The 27,374-nt window shown below is 36.1% G+C and overlaps 1 protein-coding gene across 3 annotated transcripts in view; it reads right to left on the bottom strand.

The window, feature by feature from the left end:
* TANK (TRAF family member associated NFKB activator) overlaps positions 1-27,374 on the bottom strand; it is a 93,732-nt gene that overhangs the window by 29,405 nt on the left and 36,953 nt on the right. For all 3 annotated transcript variants that reach the window (XM_043576890.1, XM_043576889.1, XM_043576888.1), the window contains exons 3-4: positions 3,598-3,706; positions 2,397-2,515 (exon numbers count right to left, since the gene is read on the bottom strand). In XM_043576890.1, coding sequence (XP_043432825.1) covers positions 2,397-2,515; positions 3,598-3,706 — 228 coding nt within the window. The remainder of the gene's footprint in view (positions 1-2,396; positions 2,516-3,597; positions 3,707-27,374) is intronic.

Raw genomic sequence — 27,374 nt, 5'->3', positions numbered from 1 at the left:
ATAAATGAAATTACTAACATATCTAAGAGCCTTTTACACCATCCTGTTTGTTCTAACCAAGATTAATTATTTTCAAAAATGCCTTCTGTATATTTTGAACTAGAGATATTTTATTATCTTCAAAGAAATGTTATAACTGGAATATATGTAGGAATTTTGATTAAAAATTGATGGTAAAGAATCACATTTCAAAGTCTTCAAAACAAGGGGCACCTGGGTGGCTCAGTTGGTTAAGCAACCAACTTCGGCTCAGGTCATGATCTTGTAGTTCCTGAGTTCAAGCCCTGCACCAGGCTCTGTGCTGGCAGCTCAGAGCCTGGAGCCTGCTTCAGATGCTGTGTCTCCCTTTCTCTCTGCCCCTTCCCTGCTCACACTGTCTCTCTCTCTCTCTCTCAAAAATAAATACTAAAAAAAAATTTTTTAAGTAAAAAAAAGAAGTCCCCAAAACATGAAAATGGAATGTAAATATTGTTTACTTAAGCACTAAGTTTATGTGCTGCCATTTCACAGTAATTCAATTATTTTATAATGCACTATAATAGACCCAATCATAAAATTGTATTTCAGAAGTCAGAATCACTGTTTCTGAATTTTGTCTTTTGCAAAATAAACTGAAACATATTCCAGTGCCAGAGTTTCTTGTGTTTATCAGCATTTTTAGATAAATGGAAATTGGAGTGAGGGTGAAGAGAGCTGAATGATTCAAATAAAAAACCAAGATTGATTTTTAAAAAAATGAAAGGGGAGATACATTAGAGAACTTCTCATTCTATTTTTTATATATACTTATATATATATATTTTATATATTATATAAATTTTATAAATTTTTATATATAGAAAAGTATTTAAACTGGGTTTCTCATATTTCATGTTAAATAAAAACAAATTACAACAGTCTTAGTTATGGGATCGATAAATGAATAACCTTGGCACACAAAGCTAAAATCTTCTACCATATTTAGAAGAAAAGAAATAAATATAGCATTCTTGACTTAATTGGTCTTGTGGATGTTAAGAGTCCTCATTAGTTAGGAAATCTTATTTTATTGAAAAGCTATTTCATCCTTCTAAAACCTAACTCATTAAAAAATTCCTTTTTAAACACACATTTCAAGGATTCATAAAAACATAGAAAATAATATACATCTATGTATCTAGTACCCTGATTGAACAAGTGTTAACATTTCACTTCAGTAGTTTTCTTTAAAAAAAGAAAAGTTATAGATACAACTGATCTTTTATTTTATTCCCTTCCCAGAATCAGAGACTCTTCTCTCCCCAACTATGGAGGTGATCATTTTTCTAAGAAAGTTGTGGAACGTTCTTGTCCATGTTTTTATACTTTTACTACATACTTGTGTTTTTAGAAACAGTGTCATAATATTTTATATCTGAAAAAATTTACATAAGTCATTCCCATTTTATCATTTCGTAATTTCCACTTTTTGTTCAATACTGTTTCTGAAATCTAGGCATACTAATCTATAAATGTTTGGTTAATTTTAATTTTTCTAAAGTGTTTCCTGTAAAGGTGTACTGTTCTGCCACTGATGGATGTTTAATTTGTTTCTAACCAACATCCTTATACATGTCTCCTTGCAGAGATATGGAACCTTCCTTCTTATATTGTTTCAGTGAAGACTTTTGCCGAACTGGTTAGGTGGATTTTTTAAAAAATTAAGCACAGGAAATTTAAGAACAAACTAGAATGTTATTTTCTAATCCAGAATCATCTGTGCCTTACTACCTACTTTAGTTAAATGTTTTATTTCTTTGTGATATAGAAAAGAGAATACTAGGAAACATGAACCCTAAGCCTTTATTTTACCTGGAAATAGTGCTTCTATTTGAAATATGTAAGTCATTTGTTTGTGTACATCTACAATTTGTTTAGAATTCCAGTGGTGGATCTACCGCAGGAGAACAAAACAAAGAGGCACATGTGTTATGTGTCAGCATTTGAATGTTGCTTTTTGAAGCAATGGTAGGAGTGAAAAAAATCTCCTCCACCTTCTCCCTTGCTCTCGCCCACCCAAATTCGATAGAATACTGACTGAATAATTCAGTAAGTCTGTGGAACCCAATTTCTCATTTCTTATTTTCTTGAAAAAAATTTTTTTTCAATGTTTATTTTTGACAGAGAGAGAGAGAGAGAGAGAGAGAGAGAGACCAAGCACAAGTGGGAGAGGGGCAGAGAGAGAAGGAGACATAAAATCTAATAATGAAAGCAGGCTCCCAGCTCTGAGCTGTCAGCACAGAGCCCGATGCGGGGTCTGAACCCACGAACCGCGCGATCATGACCTACGCAAAAGTTGGGCGCTCAACAGACTGAGCCACCCAGGCATCCCATCACTTCTTATTTCCTTTAGGGAATAAACCAGCAGTGCAGTCTACCTTTAATTCTTTTTCTCTTGGTAGTCCTGATTTTACTTTATCATGTGGCTGATCAAGAGGCAAATTATTCTTTCTTGCTTCACTGTCTTCAAGCAGAGGAACATAGCCAAAACTGTTATCTGCAAGACAAAAACCTCTTGGATATAAGTAGGATATCCCTGTTTTTGGTACCAGCTGAAAAAATAACAACAAATCAGAAACCTAATTTTAAAGAAATTTTAAACTATGAGTTTCAGAAATTCTTAAGATAAAACTTACCTTGACAACTTAAATTTGCCCATTTAGATTTCTTTCCATTCCCACAAAACTACACTTCCCAAATCAGTGGTATAAAAACTATGTAGAATTTAGAAAACTAGAAGCTCTTTGAGGCCGACCATCAACAATAGCAGTGAAACTTGTAATAAGCAGTATTTTCAGGTGTGCACTTCTTGTTTAAGACAATCATTTGCATAACTACTCCATACTTATTATAGGAAAATTAGAAAATGCAGACATACCAAAAATAAATAAATAAATAAAAGCTGCTCACAACCTTTATGACCTGTGAATTATTCCTGTCAAAATTTTAGTTTATATTTTATCACAGTTTTTCTTTTCCAATACATATAAATTCATACAAGAATCTTTTTTGTTGCACACAAAAAATAAAATTATATATATATATATGTATATATATAAAATCTTGTTTTGTTCTTTCCTATATATAATGAACATGTCTCATGTTAGTAAGTTAACATCTATTATCATCGCTTTTTCTACACAGCTGATGATTATATGAAAGACTATAATTTAACTGTTGAACATTTCATTATATCTGAGTTCTCATTATTAGAAGTTATACTGTGATAAGCATCCTTACATATGTATCTTTGAGTATTTGAACAAACATTTTCTTATGGCATACGGTTAGGACTTGAATTTTTTGTTTAAAAGGCACAGACATTTAAGAAAGCTTTCACTACTTACTGGCAAATTGCCCTCTAAGAAGTTTTATCAACACAGAGTTCTACAAGAATGTTCATTTTCCCACACCCTGGCAAGTACTCATTTCATAAATGAAAACATGTAACTGCACCGCAATCATTAAAATATCAGAACTACTGAGAAACAATGGAGAAATAAAATAGAAAAACTTGATTTCCATCTTTCTGTTCTTCAAGAGGTTTAAGAAATACGTAAAAAATAAATATGAAGATACCTTGACTGGAATTCATAAGAAGTAACTGTGATTTCAGCTTGTCAATAATAGTTTGTTGAAGTGACAGCTGTTCCTGTTGCTCACGTATTCTCTGCTCATAGTTTTCAGTCTGTGGACATAAAAACCATTCAGCCTTATATTTATTAACAGATGTGTGTACATACATCTACTGTCCATTAAGAATTACATATAGATATGGTTTGCCCTATTGCCATTTCCCAGGTAGTGAGCATGTTATTTGTGAGCCAAAAACCAGATCCAACAATACAGTAATAATCATTATAAACATCACTGACATAAAACACTGTAAAATTTAAAAAGTCACTTTAATTAGAGAAATTTCAGTTAATAGTTCAACTCTTGGTCTTTCAGTTAGGATAAAAATTGTAATTTAGAATTCAGTTCTTAATGGCAGCAACAAAAAAAGCATGAATGACAAAATGGATTCATTCTATCATTCTATGCTACTGTATAAAAATACCTGTAACTTAAAAAATGTTAACATTTCACGTCTCTTAAGTAAAAACACTTTTGAATTTATACTTAGGGTATAAAATCACAAAGAAAGTAGCTCTGACTAAAACCCTATGAAAATTAAAGGGATGAGTACAAATTACAAAATTATACTGACCAAAACCTTATTTTCTCAGATTAAGTTTTAAGAAGTCAAGAGAATATGTGCTTAATCCTTACTGGATATCTTAAATATCATAATTTCCCTTATATTTTTAATCCATTCATCTTGCTATTTTATTGCAGTGGCTGTGAGAATTACGCAATGAAAAAAGACAGCAGTTTGCATTAGAGAATACAGATGTTAACAAACCTTCAAGCAAATTTGAAAATGCTACATTACAATTACCAAATTAGTACAAGTCTTAAAAATTATCACCAACAAATAACAGAGAATTCTTTATCAATTTTTATCACTGGTGCAACAATAAATGACTAAATTGTAAATTCCCTGAATATAAAAGAAGGTCCTAATAATCTTGGAATGTCCTTCAGTACATACTAAGTATTTGATTTTGAATTTTTTTTTAATTCAGAGTTCAAAATTAATGAAATTATTCTTTTCAGAGACCAGTAAGCTTAAAGTTCTTTATAAATTATATACCGGTTCCTAGATTCCCAAAACACATTAGCTTAGGAAATTACAGCAAAATACCACATTTTGCCAAACAAAAGGTGAAATTCTATAAGTAATACACTTCAAAGAAGAGTAACTGACAGAGCTGATAAGTAACTTAAGTGGTTCATTTTCTTTGCATGTTGCCTGAGGGTAGTGTTATAGGACTTGATACTCCCATTAAATTTTGCAAAGTAACTTATACATAGGAGATATTTAGTACATGCTTGTTGAAAAAAAAATAATGGAAATAAAGAATCCAAGTTGAAAAAAAAAAGGAATCCAAACTTTATTATTGCAAATAGAAGAATGTATCTTGTTAATCCATATGGGTCACATATCCTACAATTATGAGTCTCAGAACTAAACCTTAAATACCAAAATCCAGTCTAGGGCCATGCCTCTCAGGACAAGACATCTCTTTCCTAGATAAATTTATACCCAAGTCCCTAGAAAGAGTGAGTTGGCTGACTGAAAGGAGGATTTAAATGTCTATAGCAAATTCTGTAATACCTAAATTTACCTGGGCTGCACAGAGCTACCAGGCTGAGGAATCAGCAAACATGCTGATGTTACTTCCTCACTATCTACTTCTGTGTATTTACGGCTTTTTCCAAAGAACTCAAAGCTCTTCATAAATACTAACCAATAATTGCCCATTCTTTCATCACTATGTTTTGATAGGTAAAAATATTCTACTATCCAGACACTAAGTAACCAGTATAAAAAACTTAGCAAATTAGAGATAGGCCCAGAATGAGTGTGTAAGTGATTCAAACTTCAGCCTATTCTCTTTCTACTATATATTTTTTCGCCACCTGCATGGAAAACCAAAGGACTCGTATTTTCTTTTGGAACCAAGTCAGAAGGTTCTGCCAGGTAATATTCATCTTTTATCTCTGGCTTAAAAACATACTTTAGCATACCTGCATATAAAATATTATAATAAACGAATAATGCTGAAAATGTAGTCACTGGATGGGAAAAATCAACAACTCTTTCAAGTTAAAGTTTTGAACTATTTCTTAAACCACTTAATAAAGTACTTTGTAAACTCAAGCAAATTCTGTAATAAATTAAAAACTGATATTCTGGAAATACAGCGGGGGAAAAGAAGAGCAATGGCCCTTGTTCTCTTACTGCTTTTTCCACATACTTAAAGCAATTGTAGTATTCTAGTCTCATTATCTATACTTCTGATTTCACTTTATTTTTTTTTTTTTTAATTTTTTTTCTTCAACGTTTATTTATTTTTGGGACAGAGAGAGACAGAGCATGAACGGGGGAGGGGCAGAAAGAGAGGGAGACACAGAATCGGAAGCAGGCTCCAGGCTCTGAGCCATCAGCCCAGAGCCTGACGCGGGGCTCGAACTCACGGACCGCGAGATCGTGACCTGGCTGAAGTCAGACGCTTAACTGACTGCGCCACCCAGGCGCCCCGTGATTTCACTTTAGACTATGATCTCTTCAAGAGCAGAGACTATTTTCTTCTGGTATCTCTAGAGTATAGCAGAGTGGCACATTTTGAGATGCTAAGTATTAGCTGAATAAATAGACTTTAAGTTGTTAATTAAGTTGTTAATTATCAGAGAAATAGACTTCAGAAATAAGAAGCTATCTGAAAGAATGGAGAAAGGCTTTGCTTATATTTTATAAGGGAAACAGGAAAAATAGGAGACAGGTCACTAGGTGAGTAAGAGAAAAGGAAATTAAGTTTGAGAAAATGGGTGCAAAAGATAGGCAATGTCTGAAGATCTTTTCTTTCTCTTTTTTTTGGGGGGGGGGGCGGGGGAAGAAAAAGGGAAGCTTTTACCGTCAGAAAAAAAGGTACCATTTCAAGAAAAGAAAATATATACTCAGAAAATAGTATAAAGATTTTGACCACAAGGCTATAAGATGGAGAGTCCACAAGAAGATATTGATTCAAATTCAGAAATAACCAGTAGAATTCAGTTTATTTGTTATATTTGGAAACTGAAACAAGAAGGTTTCTTTCCTTTTTATTAAATGCTTTTTGTTCACTGAACAGATCTGAATAAACTTATAACCTGAAAAGTCCTTTTAAAAGGTCAGATAATTGTTGCACTGTCACAGTATTTTTTAAAAAACAACACAATTACAAACCAAGTACATTCCAGCCCGATCAAAGATCCCACAAAACAGAAAAATCACTAACAACCACATTGAAAATGTACAACAGCAATGTCTTGTCAACACGTCTGTACAGAGCACAGACATGACAGCTAAAACAGACAGAAGAGAAGATGCTTTTGACAGCCAGTGTGTGTGAATGATTCTTTGAGTCAGATGGCAGCAACAAGTTACCAACTAGGAGATCTGCATGACAACTAACCATCCATCTGTATCAAACACCATCTGGCCAAGATGACTCTGGCTTCTGTGTATTTGACACTCCTTCCAATTCCAAAGACTAGCAAAACAAGTGGTCTACCAGTATCTGAAAGAGGTAAACAGGTACTTAGGTATTTGTGCCATAATGCACTTTATTCTTTCTTAGTGTTCAAAAGCAAAGCTGAAAACAATGCTGATCAAGTATGGTATACATTTTAAATTTATTATAAATGGTTGTCCATACATGCCTTCCTTGATTATCATAAACAAAGCAAAAAGATTATCTTTAGAACTGTCCCTTTATCCCGGGAAATTTCAATCCACCTTTAAAGCTAAGGCAGCATATTCTCTATAATTTTGGATATACAGCTGCTCAAGTTTTCATGTGTTTTATAAATATTAAAAGAGTTCTATAAATTGTTTTTTTCCCTATTGCTGACACTGAAAATTCTCATTTTTTAAATATCTTTCAAAGCACTTATTTCCTAGATGAGGGAAAAAAAGTTCAAGTACCCTTACGTCATTGATGATACTTGCTAAAGGTCAAACATTATCTCTTTTCATCCTTAAAAACTAATCTCAATATTCTGAAAAATACCACTGTTTTCCTCCAGGTATAAGAAGAATAGGAATTTAATAAATTGAATGGATTAAAAAAAAAAAAGAATCTCAATGTAAAAATCTTTCAGACTGTTCCAAGATTAACAGAGAGAACAAAAGCTTTGTAGAACGCTACCACAAATGTTCTCAATACGGAAGCTCCACAGTTCTTGAAGGAAGACAAATAATAACTGTCTCAATACACAGCACTTTGATCACAAACTGTTTTATCTTGAAACTCTGGTAAACTAAACATCAACTTCAAGTTAAAAAAAAAAAAGATTGTATAGGATTAGCAACTCAGAGATCCTGATTTATACAGCCTATTCTTCAACCATTCTCTGCTATATTTTCTTATTATAACTAGGTTATAAACCCTGCCCTCCCCCATCCTCCTGGCATCAAGTCTTACCTAGACCTGCAATCTGACAGACCAAATTATCAATGTGAATTATCTACTACTCAGTGCTGCCACCAATTTCTCAGCATGCCAAATGGTAAACTATGACAAGCTATTTTTATTTTGCAATCTTGTGTTTTGGTTCTGATTACTTATTAGCCTTTTTGAGGTTTGGTTTCTCTCTTCCTGAAATGAAAATGGTATTTACTTGAAGGACTGAAGGAAATGACATGTATAAATTATGTGGTACATACTAAGCTCTTTGCAAATGTTAGTTCTTTCTTTTAATAATGAGCAAGGTATCTACATAATACCTGTTACCATAATATGTAGCTCTATTACCCCTGAACACGGACAATTTGTCACCAGACTTACCACACAATTTCCCCATGCTCTAAGCCAGTTTTCTCAGTCTTTCTTCTAGTTCATTGTAACCCAGGATTCAGAAGTTTCTTTTTGAGAAAGCAGTATGGTACCTCCATTGAATCAAAAACATTCTGTCAAGCAAAAAAACTAAGAGCCCTGGTTGTTCAAAGTTTACAAAGAGAAAAAATAGTCAAAAATGATTACGGAACCATTAATGGCTGTTAAAAATTACAAAAGTGGCACATTTGTTGAGAAAATGCACAAAACAAAATGTCTACTATCGCTACCACCACAAAACCCCACATGTACAAGGTAAAGAGTAAGTCTTTCCCTTTACTATGCCTTTCATTCCTCCTCAGAGGTAACTACTGATACTTTGGTCTGTATCCTTTGGGAACTTCTGTGCACATGTTTATGTATTCTACTTCTTAAAAACTGTGAACTGTTCCGCAATCAAAATTTTCAACAATACACGATCATCATATGATCGTTTCACCGAATACTTACTATGCACCAAAATCAGAGACCTTTATTTCATTTTAGCTGTTAAACTGACTAATCTTCTGAGGCAGTTATTTCCTACATTTTACAGGTGAGAAAACTGAAGCACAAAGAGGTACAAAAAAACCTGGCCAAAGTTTCTTAGTAGGCAGTGGAGCTGGGATTTTAATCCAGGTTTTGCCTGACCACCAAAGCCCAAGACCCTAAATAACCACCATGGCAGATCACGTGAGTATATTTAGCAAGGTATATTCTAGTATATTGTGCTAGTATATTCTAGCAAGGTCCTCTTTTTGCTATATAGGCTCCCCTTAAGCAATATCATCCCAAGTGGCAGGTTATACTCCAGACTCTCAAATATCTCCTTCTAGCCCAGACTTCTCTGGGACTTCTAGGTCTCTCTTCTAGATCTATGTGGCCAAGTGCTGCTGGGAAAGCATTTTAAATTTTACATATTCAAAATTGATGATCTTTTCCTTCCAACATCTCCTTCTCCCTCCTACCACCCCAGCCCCTGGGAAAATCAGGTCCTTTGCATTCCTTCTTTCAGTACAGGGCACTACTATCCATCTGGAAAGCTATAACCATCCTTGACATCTACTTGTTCTATAGCCAATCCATTACCAAGTGTCAATTTTAATACTGAATATCTCTCAAATTTGTCCACTTTTTTATCTTCAATGTAGCCATCACCATTCAAGCCATCACATCCTTAATAGACTACTGCAATAGCCTTACTGCTCTCCCTAAGTGTAGCAGCCAATCCACTGTCTAAACTGTAGCCATTATGTATTTTGCAAAATGCAAATATAATCATAACACCCACTGGGTTCTCTCACCCTTCCCTCATAAATGTCTTAAATGGTTTCCTACTGTTTTCAAAATAAAGAATCAAAAATCCTCAACAGGGCCTCTAAAGAGCCTACATAGTTTTGCCCCTGATTCTTATTGCACTTTTCTCTTATACTTTCAATTCTTCAGGCCAATGAGTCATTGTAACACAGTTTGTTTACTTGGAAAGTACCTCAAACCTGTCCTTTCAAAAATCACTTCATAAATATTATCTTCTCTGATCTCCTAGATTAGGTCAACTCCCTAACAGATGTTCTATCAACAGTTTACTTTTCTTCCTAATACTTACCAGAGTTTGAAATTTCACATTTATTTAAAAATAATTTTTTAAATGTTTAGTTATTTTTGAGAGAGAGAGAGAGAGAGAGAGAGAGAGAGAGAGAGAGAAGGGGGAGGGCAGAGAGAGAGAGAGGGAGACACAGAATGTGATGCAGGCTCCAGGCTCTGAGCTGTTGGCACAGACCCCGAGGCAGGGCTCGAACCCACAAACCGCAGTATCATGACCTGACTGAAGTCGGCTGCTTAGCCAACTGAGGCACCACGAAAATTCACATTTATGAGATTATTTGGCTAGTCTATTCTTTACTAGATGTGCCACCATTCCACGAAGCAGACAGCGTGTATGCTTATCATGGTGGACCCAGTACTTAGAACAGTTCCTGACACAATATACTGAGTAGGTGCTCACAGTATCTTTGAATGGATATCATAATTTAAACATTCCTAATTATTAACATAACTTCTTGAACTTCTACCTTAGCATGCCTGTCTAGAAGTTTTGACAGAACGTATTTCTGGAAATAAAAACCTGGAACAAAGGATACAAATATTTTAAATTTTGATAGGTAGAAAATTAGTCTATGGCAACGTACTGACGATGTACAATAGAAGAAATAAAACTTCAGTCAGAAACAGCAGAAGCACCTTTATTCTAATACCAGTAGCTTCTGTAGAAAGAAAGAAGAGTAAATTGCTCCATTTCCACTGACACTTTACACAGAGATTTTGGGGAACAAAGAAAGGAAAAAAAGAAGGGTGGTAAACAATGAGGCCCTTCACATCTTAAGTGAAAATAAAGGATTTTTAAATAAAGTACTACCTGTAATAAAGGCACATTATGCTTTAGTAAACATAGTCTACCAGCTTTTACAGGTAACATAAGTCTGACACTTTACATTTCAGATGGGTCAAGACTAGCTCTAGAATAAAGCAATCTGACAACACAGTCCTTAATGGTTTAACATTGTTGTTGGAAAAATGTTTGGCTCTATAATTTATGACAAAAAGTGTACAGTCAAATTTAGTCTTATTTGAGGCCTTCATCATAGACTCACTGGTTAGTTAGTGAGGATCTTTACTTAGCAAACAGGATGGTTTTAAGTATTCTGTATCCTTCACCTTTCTTAGCAGTACAAAGAAAGGAAATTTTGTTTGTAAGCACCTGAACTATCTTATAATTAAGGAGATTTTTACCTTCCCACATAAGACATTGTTGATTTTTCACTTTTAACCAAGAACTGGCAAGAAAAGACAAATACATTTTTTTCCACATTTCTCTTTCAACAAAGGAGATTTATATTTTCTTTTTACATAATGCAAAGATCTTGGGAAAAGCAGGAGACCCGCTCTAGGAAGTTTTCTGAAACTTAATCATTTATGAATACTGTAATCTGATTTTTAAATGGCAATCAGTTTTAAAATTTTCAGATTTTTAAATTACTTATTACTGATTCTTCTCTCGGAAAGATGGTCAAATAAGCAATAGAGGGTACTTAAGTCTTTATTAAATATATTTGGTTTCTTCCACAGAACAGTGGCAGAAATGGATCAGAAGCAACTTGGTATAAGTAATACAGTTGATTAAATATTTAAGTCCACATTATAGACTCTTGTGATATTTGAAACCTTAGCCTAGTTAGTCAAAATGTGTGGCAAAGACTGCTAGTTATTCCCCCATATACATTCTTGGTTTTTCTTTTAGTAATATAGACTTTTACCTGTGCACATGGTCATCCAGCTAGAGAATACATTTACTAGCCATATGACCATATGACTAAGTTCTGGCTAACAGGATGTGAACAGAAGTGACCTGTACAAATTTTGGACCACATTATTAAAAGAAAGCTGTCTGCTTTTCACTGCTTCTTTCTGTTCTCACTGGCAGGGAAATGTTAACAAGTAGAATGGCCGCTGTGATTCCAGAGGAGGAAACCGTATTTTAAGGATGGTAGAGCTGCCCCACTATCCCTGGCTACCCTGGACTGTTGCACGAGAGGACAAACTTTTATCTTATTTAAACACAGTACTTCCTGGTCTCTTGAATTAGTTACCCTGTACAGTAACTGATTCAAGGACCAAGCCAACTCTACCACTGTTCTATTTAATAGTTTCTTCTCTTATTCTGTAAGCATATTAAAAGTTGCCCATGTTAGGGGCTACTATGATTAAAACATCACTCTACTTTGGAAAAAATCAGAAGACCTCTTAGCATGGGTACATATGAATGCTTATACAAGGCAACAAATAGAAGAAGCAATATCAGATTGTGAACCCTTTAAGTGTATGATCTGTTTTACTTATCTTGTAATCCCTAGCATTTATTATGTACCTGGCACATCATAAATTGTAGAATGAATGAAAGAAATACGAACAGTAAGCCTTATACTCCCCAGCTTCTTTTCATAAGAGATGTATAAAACACAAAGTAAGGATTTATCCAAGAAAATAGGAAGCCAAATTAGATTATTCATAGTAATGGGAAGAACACTTTGAGTACCTGGAATGGGCTGTGATTTGCTAGGTTAGTAAAATAAATGTGGCCTCTGGATTCAGATAAACCTAGTTTCAGTACACATTCTGCCACTTTGCATAAAAAAATTAACTTATTTCTGAGTCTCAATTTCTTCATTTGAAAATGGGCTAACAATGTTTAACTTTGCAGAGCTAGGGGGATTTACATACAAAGTTGTTTGATACTTGTAAAATTTATGGTCAAATCACAGTTCTACCACCTTTATTACTCATTAGATGTGTGGTTGTGGGCAAGCTACTTCACCTCTCTGCACTTTCTTTTCCTCATCTGAAAAAATGAAAATAATACTTCCTCACCAGATTTGTATAATGATTAAATTAGATGACTGTATAAAGCACTCTGGTAAACATAGCTTTGATAAATCTTAGTGATGATGATGGTGAAGATAAAGACATTTTTGAAAAATTTTAACCTTTTTCAGATCAGCACCATTCCATTTAAAAAAATATGATTCACATGTTCTGGAAGAATATATATCACATTACTAACAATGCTTACCCTTGGAGAGTAAGGGAAAAGACAATCACTTTACGTTCTGTATATCCTGAATTACTTGCATTTTTTTCAATAAGCATGTGCTGCTTTTGTAATTTCCGCCAGTAATATTTTAAAAATCACTGACTTGCCCTTATTTGTCTTTGTTTCCTTCATTAATTTGTAATAGTTGGATGTCTTTGCTTGACCGAATACTTTTTTTTTTTTTTTGACCGAATGCTCTTAAATGGATGTAGCACACTGACTTCTTAAAGAGGAGTCTTTAAAATTTTATTATTTTTTAATGTAAGAGACAGAGAGGGAGAGAGAGCGCACATGCATGAGCAGGGGAGAGGGAGAGAGAGAATCTTAAGCAGGGTCCACACTCAGCATGGAGCCTGATGTGGGGTTTGATCCCACGACTTTGCGATCATGATCTGGGCCAAACTCAAGAGTCAGATGCTCAACCAATGGCGCCACCTAGGCCCCGAGAAGAGCCCTAAAGTGTACTTCTTCACAGAAACACTATGAGAAAAACTGGCTTGGAGTATGGACAACTAAGTGGTGCAAGGCTGGTGAGTTTGTATAGATGAATAGCATAGCAATAAAACATATCTAGTAAGAGAATCTAGGCCACACCAATTCTTTTCTTTTTTTGCAACAGATTTTTTAAAGTTGTGGTAAAATATATATGTACAATTTGCCATTTTAACTATTTTTCAGTGTACAGTTCTGTGACATTAAGTAACACTCACAATGTGGTGTAATCATCACCACAAACTATTTCCAGAACTTTTTCATCTTCCTCAACTGAAACTCTGTATATTTTAAACACTAATTCCCCATTCCCTTCTCTCAGCTTCTAGGAACCACCCTACTACTTTCTATCTCTATAATCTGACTAGGTAACTCATGTAAGTAGAATCATACATAAACATGTCCTTTTGTGACTAGCTTATTTCACTTAGCATATCTTCAAGGTTAATTCATGTTATACTACGTGTCAGAATTTCCTTCTTTTTAAAGGCTGAATAAATTCCATTATATGTATATACTGCATTTTGTTTATCCATTCATCCATCCATGGACATCTGGGTTGCTTCCACCTTCTGACTTACAAAGATTGCTATGAACACGGATGTTAGGATGTACAAATATCTCTTTGAGTCCCTGCTTTCAATTCTTTGGGGTACATAGCCAGAAGTGGAACTACTAGGTCATATGGTAATCCTATGTTTATTTTTTTGAGGAAATACTATACATTTCCCACAGTGGTTATACCATTTTACATTCCCATCAGCAATGTATAAGAATTCTAACTTCTCCACATCTTTGAAGGAAGTTGGGTATGAAGTTGTATCTCATTGTGGTTTTGATTTGCATTTCCCTAACTGCTAATGATGTTGAGGATCACTTCATGTGCTTATAGGTCATTTTATAATTTCTTTGGAGAATGTCTATTCATATCCTTGCTTACTTTTTATTCAGATTATTTTGTTGTTGTTGTTGTTCAGTTGTAGGAGTTCTTTATATATTCTAGATATCAACTCCTTATCAAATATACAATTTGCAAATACTTTTTTAATGTTTATTCATTTTTTTTTTTTTTGAGAGCGAGCGAGCAACTGCTAGTGGGGAAGGCGCAGAGAGTGAGGGAGACACAGAATCTGAAGCAGGCTCCAGGCTCTGTGCTGTCAGCACAGAGCCTGATGCAGGGCCTGAACCCATGAACTGTGGGATCTTGACCAGAGCCAAAGTTGGATGCTTAACTGACTGAGCCATCCAAGCACGCCTGTTCTCTCACCTTCCTTGGGTTGCCTTTTCACTCTGTTGATAGTATCCTTTGATACACAAAAGTTTCAATTTTGATGAAGTTCAAGTTACCTAATTTCCTTTTGTTGCCTGATCTTTTGGGGTCATATCCAAAAAAAATCACTGCCAAATTCAATGTTATGAAGCTTTCCCCCTATGATTTCTTCTAAGAGTTTTATAGTATTAGCTCCTGCATTTAGGTCCTGGCTTGAGATCATTTTTGTATATGGTAAAGGTAAATCCAATCCATGAGCATGGAATTTTCCACCATATGCTGATGTCTTATTTTTCCCAGTAATGTTTTGTAAAAGTCCGTCACCTACTTGGTTAAGTTTATTCCAAAGTATATTATTTACTTTGATGATATTGCAAATGAAGCTTTCTTAATTTTTTTCACACTGTTTAATGTCAATGTTATAGAAATGTTATTAATTTTTGTGTGATTTTGTATCCTACAATTTTGCTGAATTCATTAGTTCTAACAGTTTTGGTGAAATCTTTAGAGTTTTCTAGATATAAGATTAAGTTGTCTGCAAACAAATAATTTTACTTCTTCCTTTCCAATTTGGATATTGTTTTTCTTGTCTAATAGCTCTGGGTAGTACTGGAAACAGTACTATGTTGAACAAAAGTGGCAAAAGTGGATATCCTTGTCTTATTCCTGATCTTAAAAGCCTTCAGTCTTTTACTATGGATTATTATGTTAGTTGTGGGATTTTCATAAATGGCCTTTATTATGTTGAAATACTTCCTTCTATTCTTGGTTTATTGAGTGTTTTTATCATAAAAGGATGCTGAATTTTGTCAACTGCTTCTTTTGCATCAATTGAAATGATCATGTGGTAACCCCCCTTCATTCTGTTAAAGTGATGTACTACCTGATTTTGTATGCTGCACCTTTCTTGCATTGCAAGAATAAATCTCACTTGGTCAAGGTGTAAAATCATTTTAATATGCTGTTGAAGTTGGTTTCCTAGTATTTTGTTGAGGATTTTTATATCAATGTTCTTAAGAAAATTTGCAGTCTTCTTGCAGTGTCTGTGTATATAGCTTTGGTATGAGGGTAATGCTGGCCTCATAGAGTGCATCAGAAAATGTTCCATCCTGTTCAATTTTTGGAAGAATATGAGAAGGACTGGTGTTAATTCCTCTTTGAATGTTTGGCGGAATTCACTATGAAGCCACTGGGTACTAGGCATTCTTGGGAGCTTTTTAATTACTATTAATCACTACTATTAATCACTTCTTTCTGCTAGCTTTTGATTTAGTTTGTGCTTTCTTGTCTAGTTTCCTATGGTGTAAAGTTAGGTTATTGATTTGAGATCTCTCTTCTTTTTTTTTTTTTTTTAATTTTTTTTTTCAACGTTTATTTATTTTTGGGACAGAGAGAGACAGAGCATGAATGGGGGAGGGGCAGAGAGAGAGGGAGACACAGAATCCGAAGCAGGCTCCAGGCTCTGAGCCATCAGCCCAGAGCCTGACGCGGGGCTCGAACTCACGGACCGCAAGATCGTGACCTGGCTGAAGTCGGACGCTTAACCGACTGCGCCACCCAGGCGCCCCTGAGATCTCTCTTCTAAGATAAGTATTTACAGTTAAAAACCTTCCTCTTGGCAGAGCTTTCACTGCATCCCATAAATTTTGGTATTTTGTTTTCATTTTCATTGGTCTCAAGATATTTTCTAATTTCCCTTGTGATTTCTTCTTTGACCCACTAGCTGTTTAAGACTGTGCTATTTAATTTCTACATATTTTTAGTTTCCCAGTTTTCCTTCTGTCGTTGACTTCTAGTTTCATTCTATTGTGATTAGAAAAGATGCTTTGTATGATTCCAATCTTTCAGTATTTATTGCGTCTTTTTTTAATGGCCCAACATATGGGCTATCCTGGATACTGTTCCATATGAACTTGAGAAAAAATATGAATTCTACTGTTGTTGAGTAGGGTATTCTGTATATGTTCCAACTGGCCTACAATGCTGTTCAAGACCTCATTTTCCTTATTAATCTTCTAATCTGGTTGTTCTATCCATTACTGAAAGTGTTGAAAATAGAGTACTAAAGTCTCTGATGGCTGCTGTAGAACTATAATTTCTTCTTTTAATACTGTCAATGTTTGTATCATATGTTTTAGAGCTCTGATGATTAGTGCATAATTACTGTATCCTCTTGACAAATTAATAACTTTGCCATTATGAAATGCCCCTCTTTATCTTCTATAAAAATCTCTGATGTAAAGTCTGTTTTGTCTGATGTCAATACAGACACCCTTGTTCTATTTTGGTAATTACTTGCATAGAATCTTCTCTCATCCTTTCATTTTCAACCTATTATGTATGTACTTAAATCTAAAGTGAGGCTTGTAGATAACACACAGTGTTATCTGTGTAGGATAACACAGTGGGATTCCATTTCTTAATCCATTCTGCTAACCCATTTTTAAAAAAATTCATTTATTATTTAATTTACATCCAAGTTAGTTAGCATATGGTGCAACAATGATATTAGGAGTAGATTCCTTAATGCCCCTTACCCATTTAGACCATCCCCCCTCCCACATCCCCTCCAGCAACCCTGTTTGTTCTCTATATTTAAGAATCTTTTATGTTTTGTCCCCCTCCCTGTTTTTGTATTATTTTTGCTTCCCTTCCCTTATGTTCATCTGTTTTGTATCTTAAATTCCTCATATGATAAGGTCATATATTTGTCTTTCTCTGACTAATTTCACTTAGCATAATACCCTCCAGTTCCAACCATATAGTTGCAAATGGCAAGATTTCATTCTTTTTGACTGCTGCATAATACTCCATTGTGTGTGTGTGTGTGTGTGTGTGTGTGTGTGTGTGTGTACACATATCCCGCATCTTCTTTATCCATTCATCCATCAATGGACATTTGGGCTCTTTCCATACTTTGGTTATTGTCGATAGCACTGCTATAAACATTGGGGTGCATGTGCCCCTTCGAAACAGCATACCTGTGTCCCTTGGATAAATACCTAGTAGTACAATTGCTGGGTCGTAGGGTAGTTCTATTTTTAATTTTTTGAGGAACCTCCATACTGTTTTCCAGAGGGGCTATACCAGTTTGCATTCCCACCAGCAGTGCAAAAGAGATCTTCTTTCTCTGCATCCTTGCCAACATCTGTTGCTGCCTGAGTTGTCAATGTTAGCCATTCTGACAGGTGTGAGGTGGTACCTCCGTATAGTTTTGATTTGTATTTCCCTGATGATGAGTGATGTTGAGCATCTCTTCATGAGTCTGTTTGCCATCTGGATGTCTTCTTTGGAGAAGTGTCTATTCATATCTTTCGCCCATTTCTTCACTGGATTATTTGTTTTTTTGGGGTGCTGAGTTTGATAAGTTCTTTATAGATTTTGGATACTAACCCTTTATCTATGTCATTTAGCAAATATCTTGTCCCATTCTGTTGGTTGCCTTTTAGTTTTGCTGATTGTTTCCTTTGCGGTGCAGAAGCTTTTTACCCTGATGAGGTCTCAATAGTTCATTTTTGCTTTTGCTTCCCTTGCCTCTGGAGAGGTGTTGAGTAAGAAGCTGCTGCAGCTGAGGTCAAAGAGGTTTTTAACTGCTTTCTCCTTGAGGAGTTTGATGGCTTCCTGTCTTACATTTAAGTCCTTCTTCCATTTTGAGGGGTTTTTTTGGTGTATGGTGCAAGAAAGTGGTCCAGGTTCATTCTTCTGCATGTTGCTGTCCGGTTTTCCCAGCACCATTTGCTGAAGAGACTGTCTTTATTCCACTGGATACTCTTTCCTGCTTTGTCAAAGATTAGTTGGCCATACCTTTATGGGTCCATTTATGTTTTCTACTCTGTTCCACTGATCTGAGTGCCTGTTCTTGTGCCAGTACCATACTGTCTTGATGATTACAGCTTTGTAATATGTCTTGAAGTCCGGGAGTGTGATGCCTCCAGCTTCGGTTTTCTTTTTCACGATGGCTTTAGCTATTCGGGGTCTTTTCTGGTTCCATACAAATTATAGGATTGTTTGTTCTAGTTCTGTGAAGAATGCTGGTGTTATTTTGATAGGGGTTGCATTGAATATGCAGATTGCTTTGGGTAGTATCAACATTTTAACAATGTTTGTTCTTCCAATCCAGGAGCATGGAATATTTTTCCATTTTTGTGCATCTTCTTCAATTTCTTTCGTAAGCTTTCTATAGTTTTCAGTGTAGAGATTTTTCACCTCTTTGGTTATGTTTATTCCTAGGTATTTTACGGTTTTTGGAAATTGATGTTTTTTGATTAGGGTGTTTTATTCATTTACACTTAAAGTAATTACCAATAGGGAAGTACTTACTTTTGCCATTTTGTTATTTGTTTTCTGTACATGTTACAGCTTTTTGTTCTTCATTTGCTCCATTATTCTGTGTTTAGCTGGATTTTGTAGTGACACATTTTGATGTCTTCTCCTTTCCATTTGTGCATATTCTGTAGATATCTTCTTTGTGGTTACCACTGAGACTACATACAACATCCTAAAGTTATGACAGTATCTTAAGTTGATACCAAAGTAACTTCAACTGCATACAACAAACCCTCCAACTTTATAGCTCCACCTCCCTACTTTGTTACTGATATCACAAATTACATCTTTATATATTGTTCACCCATTAATAAAGATTTAAAGTAATTTTTATACATTTGTCTTTTAAATCCTGTAGAAAATAAAAAGGGGAGTTACAATCTAAAATTACAATAATGCTAGCTTTTATATTTGTATATTTACTTTTACAGAAAACCCATTTTCATATGGCTTCAATTTACTATGCAGCATCCTTTCATTTCAACTTGAAGGCATTTCAATTCTTCAGCATTTCTTCTACGTCAGGTCTAGTGGTCAGGTCTTCTAGGTCAGGTAGTTTTACCAGATATACAGAATTCTTGTTAACAGGTTTTCTTCTTACAGCACTTTATTTTTTTTTAATTTTTTTTAACGTTTATTTATTATTGAGAGACAGAGAGAGACAGAGCATGAGCAGGTGAAAGGCAGAGACAGGAGGAGACACAGAATCCAAAGCAGGCTCCAGGCTCTAAGCCGTCAGCACAGAGCCCGATGCAGGGCTCGAACTCACAAACCATGAGATCATGACCTAAGCCGAAGTCGGATGCTCAACCAACTGAGCCACCCAGGCGCCCCTTACAGCGCTTTAAATATGTCATCCCATTGCCTTCTAGCCTGTAAGACTTCTGCTGAGAAATCCACTGACAGTCTTATTTGGACTCCCTTGAATATAATGAGTTAGTCCCTTTTCTCTTGCTGCTTTCTAGATTGTTTTTGTTGACAGTTGGTTATAATGGAGTTTGACATGGGGCTCTCTGAATTTATCCTACATAGAATTTGTTGAGCTTCTTGGATATGTATATCTATGTTGTTCCCCAAATTTGGGAAGTCATCATTTAATATTTCTTTAAATAACCTATTTCTTTTTTTCTATTTTAAAAAAATAATTTGTCTCTCTTCACCTTCTTCTATAATGTGTATATTGCCCCACTTGATAGTGTCCCCTAAGTCTCTTAGGCTCTGCTCACTTTTCTTACTTTTTTCTTTTTGCTCTTCAGACTCCATTATTTCAAATGGCCTGTCTTGGAGTTCACTGATTTTATTTTTTAAACATTTATTTATTTTTTAGAGACAGAGTGAGACAGAGCACGAGTGGGGGAGGGGCAGAGAGACGGGGAGAGAGAGAATCTCAAGCAGTTTCCAAACTGTCAGCAAAGAGCCTGATGCAGGGCCTGAGCTCACGAACCACGAGATCATGACCTGAGCTGAAGTCAGACATTTAACAACTGAGTCACACAGGCATCCCTCCTTTGTTTATTTTGTATGCTCTCTGAGCATATTTATGACAGTGTTTTTTTTAAAATTTTTTTTTTTCAACGTTTATTTATTTTTGGGACAGAGAGAGACACAGCATGAACGGGGGAGGGGCAGAGAGAGAGGGAGACACAGAATCGGAAACAGGCTCCAGGCTCTGAGCCATCAGCCCAGAGCCCGACGCGGGGCTCGAACTCCCGGACCGCGAGATCGTGACCTGGCTGAAGTCGGATGCTTAACCGACTGCGCCACCCAGGCGCCCCTATGACAGTGTTTTAAAGTCTTTGTCTAGTAAGTCTGATGCATGTTTATCAGCAACTGTTTCTGGAAATTTATTTTATTCTTTGAAAAGGCCACATTTCCCTGTTTCTTCATAGACCTTGTAATTTATTGAAAACTGGGGCATGTGAATAAACTCTTCCAGTCTCTAAAGCCTGGTGTGGAAGATCTTCACTAATTAGCAGGCCCCTAATGAGAAAGAATGAAATCTGGACATTTGTAGCAATGTGGATGGAACTGGAGAGTATTATGCTAAGCGAAATAAATCAGGCAGAGAAAGACAGATACCATATGTTTTCATTCACATGTGGATCCTGTGAAACTTAACAGAAGACTGTGGGGGAGGGAGGGGGGGAATAAGTTACAGAGAGGGAAGGAGGCAAACCATAAGAGACTCTTAAATACTGAGAACAAACTGAGGGCTGATGGGGGTTGGGGGAGAGGGGACAGTGGGTGATGGGCATTGAGGAGGGCACCTGTTGGGATGAGCACTGGGTGTTATATGGAAACCAATTTGACAGTAAATTATATTTAGTAATAATAATAAAGAAGAAGTCAGAGGAAAAGAAAAGAAAACTAACAAAAACTAATTAGCAGGCCCCTTAGCCTTGAGATTGGCTCAGGGTAAAGCCTTAAGGTCTTCCTCAGTATTTGCCGAGTGTGTATCCTGTTTGGGCCAGTGGGTGTAGGTTTCTGTTTGTTTCTGATTTTCCCTGGCTGGCTGGAAGTATCTTAGCTTCTCAAAAGGTCTTACCCCAGCTTCTTAGGATCTTAGATGTTCTATTATAGTCTTCTTCCTTCAATCTCTTGCACTCAGCTGTCCATTGCAGTCCCTCTGCAGTTTCCACAGGCTAAATTGCCCACCACTGCCTTCCATGACTTTTAGCCTGAGACCCAAACTTATGCTACCATTCCCAACTCTGAGCTCCAAGTCAGATGAGACAGAACACACTCCCTTGGATAGTCCATAGACAGGTCAGGATGTTTCAAACAAGTTTCACTCTTCTCCTTCCTTCCTGAGGGAGGGAACCAGGAATTGGGCTATTTCCTCCCAAATGCACCATACCACACCGGGCAGGTAGTGGGTCAAGGGCAAGTAGAAATGCCATGAAATTTCCTACAGTTTTGAATATGGCTTTTCCTTGACTAGGCATTTGCTTGGTTGCTGATAATCACTGATTTCCAGAACTCCTATAAAATTATTTCAATCAATCTGTAGTTGTTTATTTGACGTTTTCATGGAAGAACAAGGCCTGGAACTTCCTAGTTTGCCATCTTGCTGATGTCACTCAATAGACCAATTTTTCAAGCACAGTGTTAGGAAGGGCGCTAGGCTTACTGACAGCACATCCCTTGGGGCCCTTCTGACATCAGAATGCCAGGCAACTTCTGCAAGGCTGTCCTCTTGCTTCTCTTCTCTCACCCGATTCTCTTCCCCATTTGTAGCTCCTTCTCCCATTGCTCCAAATATCTCTGTGAAGATGATTCCCAAATTTGTGTTTTCAACTGATGCTTTACTTCAAAGATGCACACTTCAATTGCCTGCTGATCATCTTCACCTAATCTTCCAACACTTGAACTCAAAATATCCAGATCAAATCAAGTAATAATTTCCTTTACCAAAATCAGCATTCAGAACCTTTGCTCTTATCTTCATACTATAAGTTTGAGAACTTGTATGTATCATCTTATTACTAAAGATTCTAAATGAGGAATATTTAGCTGGTTTTACTTCAAAGTTCAATTTCATTTCTGGGAGTAGTTAGATGAGAACAAATTAGTGATTTACACTTGGTATCTTTGAGTCTGTAATTCAAAAAACAATAAATATTCCATAAAATAAAATCCCAAGAAATGTCAAGAGGAAGTATACAGGCCTTCCCACAAAAATATTTTAGAAAATTGTTAACTTAAAAAAGCATAACAAATGAGATCGAAGCATAAAACCTAATGTCAGAACTATTTCATTATACTATAGGGAAGTGTAATGGCTAAAAACAACTGAATTTCAAAAAGACTGTATCTCACTTAATTATTTATTTTTTTTGAAGTTTATTTATTTTTTTTGAGCAGAGAGAGACAGAGTGTGAGCAGGGGAGGGGTAGAGAGACAGAGAGGGAGACACAGAATCTGAAGCAGGCTCCAGGCTCTGGGCTGTCAGCACAGAGCCCGATGTGGGGCTCAAACTCATGAACTTGAAAGATCATGACTTGAGTCAAAGTTGGACACTTAACCGACTGAGTAACCTAGGCACACCTCACTTTAAAATGGGAATTATTATGTTGTCTCTGGAGGATACAAATACCTCTGCAGTCCCCTCATATGAAGCTGTCTAATGTCCTATCAAACCACAGGGGTTGGGCAATGAAATAGGAAGCGGGAGAACAAGAAGATAAACACTATCTCGCCTCATCATTGCCACTTTTGAGCCATATTCCTTTAAACTTAAGCAAAAGGCCATCCACAAGGCATGCAATTAATACCAGTCTCTCCTCAAAACTGTTTATCTTACAACATACTAGTCATTCTCTCACATTCAAGAATTTCAGCTCTTCCTCTCACACAGTCTTTCTAAATGCTCCTAATCTTGTCACCACTTTAAGGAGAAGTGCTCTAATCTGAGTTTCTTAAAATTTCTCAATCCCATTCCGGCTACCCACTTTCATGACTCATTATGAAAACAGAAAATCCTAAACATCAATTCAAACTCATTGCAAACAGTCAATCCTTTCACTTCTCACATTCTTTTACTCCTTCTGGATCTGTTCTTTCACTTCATGGAAACTTCGGACATAAACCCTCTTTTTTTGTTTTAGTCTATTAGACTGCTAGATTAACTTCTTCTTGATGTTAGTTTGTATCTCAAAGCACACAATTTCAATTGCTTTTGTTCCCACTTTCTGGCCACCACTATCCACATTCTTCTACTCTTAACTCTGCAATCTCCTAATCCTGGATTTGGCCATCTGCTCATTCCACTTCTATACGAAGAAAGCTGCTGAAAAAAATGACCAACAAACATGGATTGATACCACCAAAAATTCATGGTAAATGTTGGATGCAACATATTTCTTCTCCCATTTTTTAACTGAAGCTATTTCAATTCTTTACTACCACTCTCAGAATATCCTAAAGTCACTTCACTCAGATGACCTCACCATGTATTTCACAGAAAAAAATAGACTCTTACATTATAACCCTATTTTTCTTTTACTGAATAAATTTGACATGTAACATTGTGTAAGTTTGAGGTGTACAGTGTGTTACTTTGATACATTTATATATTGTAATATGACTGCCCCTGTAGCAGTATTTACACATTATATAATTATAGTATGATATTATTTTCTATATTCATTATACTGTGCATTAGATCTCTTTGGCTTATTCACTAATCATTACCTCATTACAAGTTTAAACCCTTAAACACCATCAATATTATGCCCACCTCCTAATCCCTGGTAACCACCATTTTACTGTTTTCAATAGGTTTGACTTTTTTAGATTCCACATATAAGTGATACATGATAACCCTGCTAACTTCCTGCCACCACCAACTCCTATCTGCAAACTTATCTTCGTGTGAACCTGTTTTTTTTTTTTTTCTCATCCCTTCCAGTTCTGAAGAATAGGTGTTTCTCCTGTTTCATAGTCAATTCTTTAGCTTTAAATCTCCAATGACCAACTGGTTGGTCTTATTTCCATCCTCTCACCCTCTTATCCTTCAAATACTCCTTTGCTCTATACACTCTAACTTGGAAATGCTATTTTATACAACGCTATAAAAAAATTTGTTATTCTATAATCTATAACTATAATCTCTTCTTCACAATTCTACCTAGGCTTCTAAATCCGTATTTGTAACCATCCATTATACAATTTCACCTGCATGTCCCACAGGTAACTAAACTCGATAGCTAAAACCTAATTACACATCTTATTTCCCCATCTGTAAATCTGCATCTTCTCTACTGTTCCTTTCAGTCATCAGTACCACCATCAATCCAGTCTTCTATTCCAGATACTTAGTTATCATCTAGAATCTATGTTATCACACTCAGAAGTGGCCTGCATTCAGGTGCCACCTACTTTCCATTCTGCTTTCTAAATAAACATTAGACTGCTTCCCTAATTCATCCCTAATGCTTAAGTCTGCATGCTGACTGCTTAAAATGATTCATTTTTTCTTTTTTACATTGAAGTATAATATATGCACAGTTGACCCCTGAACAGCACAGGTCCACTTATATGTGGATTTTTCCCCCCAATAAATACAGTACAGTACTATATATAAATGTATTTTCTCTTCCTTATAATTTTCTTAATAACATTTTTTCTCTAGCTCACTTTATTGAAAGAATACAGTATGTAATACATATAACATACAAAATATGTGTTAATCGATTGTTTTATGTTATTGGTAAGGTTTCCAGTCAACAGTAGACTAACAGTAGTTATGTTTTTGGAGAATCAAAAGTTACATGCAGATTTCTGACAGCGCGGGGGGGGCGGGGCAGGCGGGGATGGTGGTCAGCACCCCTAACCCCCTGCGTTATTCAAGGTCAACTGTATATATATGAAACATATGCATATTAATGGATACTTATATATAATCATACCATTTATATATGTATACCTTTACATACACATAATACATGAAACATATATGCATATATATATATATTAAAGTTGATAAAGTGCCTTGATGATTACCACTTATTTTTATATTCCTAGCTCTTAGAACACTGTTTATCATCAATATGTTTGTTGAGCTGAATTCTACATTGTCCTCTATCCTATATCCTAATGTCAGGAAGCCTTTTCTGAAGCATGTATATTAATCCTTCAGTACATTTTGATTAAGAATGTAGTATGAACTACTTAGTACTATTCCTCATGATAGGCCCCTAATCTACCTTCACAGCTTCTTTTCCTGTACTGCTCTATTGTTCTTGTTGGAGCCATAGAATCCCCTTATTGTGTGGAACGTACCATATATTCCCTTCCTTTTGTGTTTTTATTACATACACTGCTCCCCCTGCTTGTAGGACTGTTCTTCCTTAATTTACCCAACTCCTAATCTTAGCCTAAGTGAGGGGTGTGAGAGTTGGCTTATCACCTGATCCTCCCAGACTGATTGAGGTGCCTCTTCTCTGTGCTCCTATGTTATCCTCCACAGATTTCCACTTTAGCACTTAGCATCCTATGATAAGAACTATTACTCTTCCTTTTTAGCTTCTTTTTTTTTTTTTTAATTTTTTTCAACGTTTTTTATTTATTTTTGGGACAGAGAGAGACAGAGCATGAACGGGGGAGGGGCAGAGAGAGAGGGAGACACAGAATCGGAAACAGGCTCCAGGCTCCGAGCCATCAGCCCAGAGCCTGACGCGGGGCTCGAACTCCCGGACCACGAGATCGTGACCTGGCTGAAGTCGGACACTTAACCGACTGCGCCACCCAGGCGCCCCTAGATCTCCCACTTTCAACTACCTGTTGAAACTAATTAAGGTTAGCCCTTGTCTAGCATCTGGGAGCCTAACTTTGAGAACATTTCCTAAGTGATAAAGTTGACTGCTATGACAGCTTACTTAGACTATACCAAGAGACTATGAGATTTATGATGAAGACCTACTTTCCTTCTGAGAGTCTGAAATTTTGGTTGACATAGGGTATCTATGGGACTAGTTCTTTTTTTTTTTTGTCTTTACCTTTATTATTTTTTTAATATGAAATTTATTGTCAAATTGGTTTCCAGACAACACCCAGTGCTCATCTCAACAGGTGCCCTCCTCAATGCCCATCACCCACTTTCCCCTCCCTCGCACCCCCCATCAACCCTCAGTTTGTTCTCAGTTTTTAAGAGTCTCTTATGTTTTGGCTCCCTCCCTCTCTAACTTTTTTTTGTCCCTTCCCCTCCCCCACGGTCTTCCGTTAAAGTTCTCAGGATCCACATAAGAGTGAAAACATATGGTATCTGTCTTTCTCTGTATGACTTCTTTCACTCAGCATCACACTCTCCAGTTCCATCCACGTTGCTACAAAAGGCCATATTTCATTCTTCCTCATTGCCAAGTAGTATTCCATTGTGTATGTAAACCACAATTTCTTTATCCATTCATCAGTTGATGGACATTTCGGCTCTTTCCATAATTTGGCTATTGTTGAGAGTGCTGCTATAAACATTGGGGTACAAGTGCCCCTATGCATCAGTACTCCTGTATCCCTTGGGTAAATTCCTAGCAGTGCTATTGCTGGGTCATAGGGTAGATCTATTTTTAATTTTTTGAGGAACCTCCACACTGTTTTCCAGAGTGGCTGCACCAGTTTGCATTCCCACCAACAGTGCAAGAGGGTTCTCGTTTCTCCA

The sequence above is a fragment of the Prionailurus bengalensis genome, chromosome C1 (assembly GCF_016509475.1).
Source record: "Prionailurus bengalensis isolate Pbe53 chromosome C1, Fcat_Pben_1.1_paternal_pri, whole genome shotgun sequence".
In the NCBI taxonomy this organism is placed as follows: domain Eukaryota; kingdom Metazoa; phylum Chordata; class Mammalia; order Carnivora; family Felidae; genus Prionailurus; species Prionailurus bengalensis.
Note: the sequence above shows the minus strand (reverse complement) of the source record. Positions and strands in the feature narration are given on the sequence as shown.